The following is an 8,297-nucleotide window of genomic DNA, read 5'->3' on the forward strand; positions in this document are numbered from 1 at the left end:
GACGCTCCTCCCTCACCGTTTTCCCCCGGTTCAGTCTAATATAATTCCCTCAAGGCTCGCGAAATCAAGAATGACGCTTGAAAAAAACTCTAGTTTTGACTGGCATCGAACCTTAGCAATATAGCAAGCGGACAATATACAAGGATTTTAGTTCATCATCAAGGTATGTTGACTATTAGTTTATTACAGTATTTGTATCTTATCGCTGTAACTTCGTTTAGCGAAACAATGTATCACACATGTAATGTCATCACGTGATCATCTTTAACGTCCTGAAGTGATGCATTGTAACTTGAATTGTACCAAATGCATTCTACCAAATAGAATTAGCATGACATGTATTGTCGAATTAATACATTAAAAATGTGTTTACCAAAGCAAGTAGAACACTTACATTTCGATTATAGACTATATACTGAAATAACATGACATTGATGACAATACTTATCTATTTATTGTAGCCACATATTTCCTGCTGTTCAAAGGTCATGTATACGGTTTTTAAGGTAATCAAATACCCATTTGATTCTTATAAAATGCAATTCAAAATGCTTTATGACCTTAGTACAGCTGTCTAATCATATAGCTCAAGTTCTATGGTTGTATTAGTCAATGTTTGTTGTCATTTGAGTGTTTTGTAAAGGATTTATAACTTATATGTTTTAAACTATCATGGCAATCTCAGGCTGTCAATCCTTGCATCCATAGCTCTGTCTATGAATTTTAGAGCGGTTACATTTCCCCAGACCCATCCCTCAGTTTACCCCCCTATATGCAGCTTTCAGTGTCATTGTTGAATTATTGTAAATGTGGGTGTAAACCCTTAACCTTTGTTCCCCAGAATGTCGCAACGAATTAACGATGTTGTGCGGCTGTGTTGCGAGTTATCTGCAAACCAGCAGATAAAGACCACCGTGAAGGGATCTTCCAAAGGGGCGGTGGCAGCAGGGGGACTAGCCTTTGCAGGAGGACTGGTTGGAGGCCCCCTTGGCATCGCTGTGGGTGAGTGAGGATTATAAAAATCACAAGAGTTGTCTTCCATCTAAATGAGAATTCTTACACAACTTGTCCTCTCATATAGTAGCCTACTGATAATGTTGTGTGGAGGGGTGAGATCACACGTACGAAGTCCATTCACAGAAAAATAAATCAAAAATAGAAAACCATGATGGCTCATGGTCTGTAAAACATTTAAAACAGTGTTAACAAGGTTTCCAAAGAAACAGGTGCTTCATTTCAGACATACATCCTTACCTCTTCCTCATCATCTCTGTCAGGGGGTGCCGTCGGTGGCCTACTGGGATGCTGGATGACCAGTGGACAGTTCAAGCCGCTGCCTCAGATCATCATGGAACTGACCCCGGTGCAGCAGCAGAAGCTCTACGATGACATCATGGCCATCATGGGCGAGGTCCAGTGGACCGACATGGCCCAGCTGACTGCCCTGGTCATGGGTAACGCCACCCTACAGCAGCAGGTGACCGCTGCCCTCCTGGGCTATGTGACCAAAGAGCTCCAGGCAGAGGTGCACTATGTAGACTGACAAGGCCTCTGTCAGAGAGCACATCTCTTTAGGGTTTTCAAAGGAAAATGGAAACGATGCTGGTATGACATTTTGCACAATCTCAAAGGACGATTTAAAAATGAATGACAAGAGACTATTTATTAAAAGTGGGGCTGTACACTCAAAGATGAAAACCTCCATGGTCTGTGAGAAGGGAAGGAGCCACTGATTGAAGGAACACAAATGCATGAAATTAGTTACTGTGACTAATTATTTCAAAGGTTTGTGTGACTATGTATTGACTACCTGAATTAAGAATTGTGTGAAAAGAAATAACCTATAATCCTTTCAATTCTGTACTCCTGGATGTCACTCATATACATCTGTGAAAGCTGGCACTTATCAAGTAAGTAGTTTCTTATAGACTGGTGTGCTCTGCAAGTTTAACCAGTGAGAATATAGGAGCCTAAATTAGACCGCCTAACGCTTCTTCAGGGTTTGGTCTATCATACTTAGACCAGTCTTTTTATGCATTCGGTGCCAAAAATCAAGATGATGTATTTAACTTATTTAAAATGTTGACAAAATGACATTCACATGCTGATACATTGGCCTATCGGAATTTATACCCATCTTACCTGTGTTGATGATTGTAATATTATCACTGATTCTAGAGCAGGGGTGGGAAACATACGGATCCGGCCCACGAGGCTATTCAATCCGACCCGGGGGTAGGTTTGAGTAAAAATAATAAAAACTGAACAAAAATATAAACGCAACATTTTCAAAGATTTTACTGAGTTACAGTTCATCTGACGAAATCAGTCAATTGAAATACATTCATTAGGCCTTAATCTATGGATTTCATTTACATTTTTAAAAACATTTTATCGCTCTGTATTTTCCGCTGGCTGCCCCACCACCACAGAAAGCACTGAGCTAGGCTGAAACACCTGCATTTTTAAGCTGCCTTACTCAAAAAAGCAAAAAAGAGACCATGTTTGTATGCGGCTTTATTAACTCAATTATTTTTTTTTTTACATTGTTTGCAAACTGATATGTGACACGTATTAATGGCAAAAGAACATGCAAAACAGGCAAACAAATTAATATACATTACCGGTCAAAAGTTTTAGAACACCTACTCATTCAAGGGTTTTTCTTAATTTTTACTATTTTCTACATTGTAGAATAATAGTGAATACATCGAAATTACACATGGAATCATGTAGTAACCAAAAAAGTGTTTAAAAAATCAAAATATATTTTACATTTGAGATTCTTCAAATAGCCACCCTTTGCCTTGATGACAGCTTTGCACACTCTTGGCATTCTCTCAACCAGCTTCACCTGAAATGCTTTTCCAACAGTCTTGAAGGAGTTCCCACATATGCTGAGCACTTGTTGGCTGCTTTTCCTTCACTCTGCGGTCCGACTCATCCCAAACCATCTCAATTTGGTTGAGGTCGGGGGATTGTGGAGGCCAGGTCATCTGATGCAGCACTCCATCACTCTCCTTATTGGTAAAATAGCCCTTACACAGCCTGGAGGTGTGTTGGGTCATTGTCCTGTTGAAAAGCAAATGATAGTCCCACTAAGCCCAAACCAGATGGGATGGCGTATCGCTGCAGAATGCTGTGGTAGCCATGCTGGTTAAGTGTGCCTTGAATACTAAATAAATCACAGACAGTGTCACCAACAAAGCACCCCCACATCATAACACCTCCTCCTCCATGCTTCACGGTGGGAACCACACATGCGGAGATCATCCGTTCACCCACACTGCGTCTCACAAAGACACAGCGCTTGGAACCAAAAATCTCCAATTTGGACTCTAGACCAAAGGACACATTTCCACCGGTCTAATGTCTATTGTTCGTGTTTCTTGGCCCAAGCAAGACTTTTCTTCATATTGGTGTCCTTTAGTAGTGGTTTCTTTGCAGCAATTCGACCATGAAGTTCTTATTCACACAGTCTCCTCTGAACAGTAGATGTTGAGATGTGTCTGTTACTTGAACTCTGAAGCATTTATTTGGGCTGCAATTTCTGAGGCTGGTAACTCTAATGAACTTATCCTCTGCAGCAGAGGTAACTCTGGGTCTTCCATTCCTGTGGCGGTCCTCATGAGAGCCAGTTTCATCATAGCGCTTGATTGTTTTTGCGACTGCACTTGAAGAAACTTTCAAAGTTCTTGAAATGTTCCATATTGACTGACCTTCATGTCTTAAAGTAATGATGGACTGTCGTTTCTCTTTGCTTATTTGAGCTGCTCTTGCCATAATAATATGGACTTTTAAGAAGGCACACCTGTTAATTGAAATGCATTCCAGGTGACTACCTCATGAAGCTGGTTGAGAGAATGCCAAGAGTGTGCAAAGCTGTCATCAAGGCAAAGGGTGGCTATTTAAAGAATCTCAAATATAAAATATATTTGGATTTGTTTAGCACTTTTTTGGTTACTACAGGATTCCATATGTGTTATTTCATAGTTTTGATGTCTTCACTATTATTCTACAATGTAGAAAATAGTAAAAATAAACCTTGAATGAGTAGGTGTTCTAAAACTTTTGACCGGTAGCTAAAACAGGTGACCCTCAAACGAATGACGGGTCGCCACTGGCTATTCGGCAAATCTCCCTCGCGGCAGTCAAGCAATCCGGTTGTGGCCGCAACTAGACCTCGCTTCAAAGGTATCAATAAATAATCGTATTTGTAAGCCTAGCAATCAAAAATTATATTAGTAGCTAGTTTCCATCCAATTGTCGATAGATCTTCATGCGAATATATTAAAATCTGCATCAATAAAATATGCACATTTTTCCACCAGTGGTGTGTTTCCACCAAACAGACTTGTTGCAGATAAAAGTATGTGCGTGATGACGTAGTGCACATAAATTGTACTTTTTCGCTTAAGTTTTCATGTACCGAATAAAAATCTAAAGTTCAATGTGTTTCCATCGCATTTTCAACCCTACCGATAGTTTTGTCACAAAAACTGTTGTGTTAAATAGTAAATGTGCCTCCTCTGGTCTTGGCAAGTGCGCTCTAGCCAACAGCTCGCAGATACAGTGTGTACATCACGTGTCAAACTTATTCCACAGAGGGCCGAGTCACAGAAGCAGGAAGTACCAGTGAGTCGCTCAATAAGGAAGTGGTCAGATAACGCAGATGCTAAGCTACAGGACTGTTTTGCCAGCACAGACTGGAATATGTTGCGGGATTCATCAGATGGCATTGAGGAGTATACCACATCAGTCACCGGCTTCATCAATAAGTGCATCGACGTCGTCCCCACAGTGACCATACGTACATACCCCAACCAGAAGCCATGGATTACAGGCAACATCCACACTGAGCTAAAAGGAGCGGGACTCTAACCCAGACGCTTATAAGAAATCCCGCTATGCCCTCCGACGAACCATCAAACAGGCAAAGCGTCAATACAGGACTAAGATGTAATCCTACTACACTGGCTCCGACGCTCGTCGGATGTGGCAGGGCTTGCAAACTATTATGGACTACAAAGGGAAGCCCAGCCGCGAGCTGCCCAGTGACACGAGCCTACCAGACGAGCTAAATGACTTCTAGGCGCGCTTCGAGGCAAGCAACACCGAAGCATGCATGAGAGCACCAGCTGTTCCGGAAGACTGTGTGATCACGCTCTCAGTAGCTGATGTGAGTAAGACCTTTAAACAGGTCAACATTCACAAGGCTTCAGGGCCAGACGGATTACCAGGACATGTACTCAGAGCATGCACTTACCAACTGGCAAGAGTCTTCACTGACATTTTCAACCTGTCCCTGACCGAGTCTGTAATACCTACATATTTCAAGCAGACCACCATAGTCCCTGTGCCCAAGAACACCAAGGTAACCTGCCTAAATGACTTCCGACCCGTAGCACTCACGTCTGTAGCCATGAAGTGCTTTGAAAGGCTGGTCATGACTCACATCAACACCATCATCCCAGAAACCCTAGACCCACTCCAATTCGCATACCGCCCCAACAGATGACGCAATCTCTATTGCACTCCATAGTGCCCTTTCCCACCTGGACAAAAGGAACACATTTAAAAAAACATTTTTAGTAATTTAGTAGACGCTCTTATCCAGAGCGACTTACAGTTAGTGAGTGCATACATTTTCATACTACGTGAGAATGCTATTCATTGACTACAGCTCAGTATTCAACACCATAGTGCCCTCAAAGCTCATCACTAAGCTAAGGACCCTGAGACTAAACACCTCCCTCTGCAACTGGATCCTGGACTTCCTGACGGGCCGCCCCCAGGTGGTAAGGGTAGGCAACAACACATCTGCCACGCTGATCCTCAACACGGGGACCCTTCGGGTGCGTGCTTAGTCCCATCCTGTACTCCCTGTTCACCCATGACTAAGTGACCAAGCACGACTCCAACACCATCATTAAGTTTGCCGACGACACAACGGTGGTAGGCCTGATCACAACGATGAGACAGCCTATAGGGAGGAGGTCAGAGGCCTGGCAGTGTGGTGCCAGGACAACAACTTCTCCCTCATTGTGATCAAGACAAAGGAGATGATTGTGGACTACAGGAAAGGAGGGCCGAACACGCCCCCATTCTCATTGACGGGGCTGTAGTGGAGCAGGTTGAGAGCTTCAAGTTCCTTGGTGTCCACATCACCAACAAGCTATCATGGTCCAAATACACCAAGACAGTCGTGAAGATGGCACGACAACGCCTATTCAGGAGACTGAAAAGATTTGGCATGGGTCCTCAGATCCTCAATAAGTTCTACACCTGTACCATCGAGAGCATCCTGACTGGTTGTATCGCCACCGTAGTCATAGACTGTTCTCTCTGCTACCGCACGGCAAGCGGTACCGGAGCGCCAAGTCTAGGTCCAAAAGGCTTCTTAACAGATTCTACCTTCAAGCTATAAGACTGCTGAACAGCTAATCAAATGGCTACCCAGACTATTTGCATTGACCCCCCTCACTCCCTTTTTTACGCTGCTGCTACTCACTGTTTATTATCTATGCATAGTCACTTTACCACTACCTACATGTACATATTACCTCAACTAACCTGTACCCCCGCACATTGACTCGGTACCGGTACCTCCTGTATATAGCCTCATTATTGTTATTTTATTGTTACTCTTTAAAAAGATATACTTTAGTTTATTTAGTAAATATTTTCTTAACTCTTATTTTTCTTAAAACTGCATTGTTGATTAAGGGCTTATATGTAAGCATTTCACGGTAAGGTCTACACCGGTTGTATTCGGCGCCTGTGACAAACACGATTTGATTTGAAGTGGCCGGCAGTGGGAGAAGATGGAACGAGGTGGATTTTGGCTGACATTCTGCAAATTTTCTCATTGATGAAATATTTGAATCTTGGGCAGAGTGTCTGCGGTTTTCTTCTTCTTTAGGATTTGGTTGGTGGATCGCATCCAACTTTTAGGTGCATACACCGCCACCTACCTTACTGGTGTGTTAGGCCATTCACGGCCTCCGGACATTAAATTCTTGATACAGTAATACAAAATTGGGGAAAAGGAAAATTGCCCTGCAACTATTAACCCTCTCTACAAAAAGCACTACACTAGTCCACTATTTAACCCTATCTAATCCTATTCCAGACCAACGGTCTGAGAGGACAGAACACTACCACTCATCACCCCCTACAACTGTTCTGCGGTAAATCCTCGCAATTCCAAGTACTTCTCTGCCGCTGCCACCACAACCTCTATTTTCTGTGACTTACGATCCATTTCTGCAGTACAATTGAAAACCATGGCTATAAATGCTAAAAAGACCACTTTACTGAAGTACATATTCTTCCCATCACTCTCTCTTGGTCTCTGCCTATTCACAGGAATCTTCTCAGTATCCCTCACCCTGTACCCATCTTCCTCTACCACTCACTTCACCGCTTCGGCATACAACACTTTCTGTACTACTCTAACCTTGGCAACCTAAACCTGCCTCTCTCTCACCGGACACCTCCGATCTCCAGCCCCATGGGCACCCCCATAGCTAACACACACAACTTTCTCCACTGATACTACACATTCCTTCGTCTCATGCCCTCCTGCACACTTCTCACATCTAGGAATCTCCCTCCTACACACTGCTGCAACATGCCCATAAACTTGACATCTAAAACACCGTAGTATTTTCAGAACAAAAGCTCTCAAAGGATAACTTATACTTCCTAACTTGAACTTGTCGGGCAAAGACTACAACAAAACTCAGCAGGACAGACCATGTCTTCTCCGTTTCCCCACGCTCTCCACTGGATCTGCATCGCACCAAACGGCAGGCATGACAGACACCGGGATTCTTCCATTTCAACTGATCCTCCACTCCGAGTTACTCTCACCAACTAAACAGTCCCCAACCTCTTCTCCACCCAACCTGACACCACATATGGATCAGCAAAAATGCAAGGATCCATTCTCTCCACAACCTCACTCCCACTGGGCCAGAATCATCCCTTTCATCCTTGGGACGAGGGCCGAACTCGGCGGTCCTCACCACAGGTACTACATCCATACTCTCATCAGGTTCCATCTCTGAGCTACTAAAGCACATTTCCCTGTTTTTGCACTTGACTCCAACCCTCCTCACCACACCACTTCCCTCTACACTCAGCTTCTTCTTGGCGGTCATCACTTCACATGCCACCACAATGAATTCACTTTGACTCGCGTTACATTCACTTTCCTTCTCTAGCTCTTCCAAAAGTTCTGTGCGATCCTCCATTCCCTATTCCATCAAATCATATTCCACTTTTCTCCATTT

General features: G+C 43.4%; 1 protein-coding gene across 2 annotated transcripts; it reads left to right on the forward strand.

Moving 5' to 3' along the window:
- Positions 1–2,278, forward strand: zgc:112052 (protein C19orf12 homolog). 2 transcript variants are annotated; one of them, XM_041891106.2, is made up of 4 exons: positions 1–163; positions 462–506; positions 842–1,002; positions 1,278–2,278. In XM_041891106.2, exons 3-4 carry the CDS (start codon positions 843–845, stop codon positions 1,541–1,543), a joined length of 426 nt encoding a protein of 141 aa, XP_041747040.1. In that variant the 5' UTR covers positions 1–163; positions 462–506; position 842; the 3' UTR covers positions 1,544–2,278. The 2 variants fall into 2 exon arrangements, with proteins under 2 accessions (XP_041747040.1, XP_041747039.1); XM_041891105.2 differs by lacking the exon at positions 462–506 and having other exon boundaries at positions 7–163.
- The last annotated feature ends 6,019 nt before the right edge of the window (positions 2,279–8,297 follow it).

This window comes from Coregonus clupeaformis, chromosome 11 (genome assembly GCF_020615455.1).
Source record: "Coregonus clupeaformis isolate EN_2021a chromosome 11, ASM2061545v1, whole genome shotgun sequence".
Lineage (NCBI taxonomy): Eukaryota > Metazoa > Chordata > Actinopteri > Salmoniformes > Salmonidae > Coregonus > Coregonus clupeaformis.

What these genes read in the sequence shown, in the direction of transcription:
- zgc:112052 (XM_041891106.2), top strand. Translation starts at nt 843, where the DNA reads ATGTCGCAACGAATTAACGATGTTGTGCGGCTGTGTTGCGAGTTATCT. An exon ending in CCCCCTTGGCATCGCTGTGG is followed by an intron (nt 1,003 to 1,277) that starts GTGAGTGAGGAT and finishes CATCTCTGTCAG; the next exon opens with GGGGTGCCGTCGGTGGCCTA.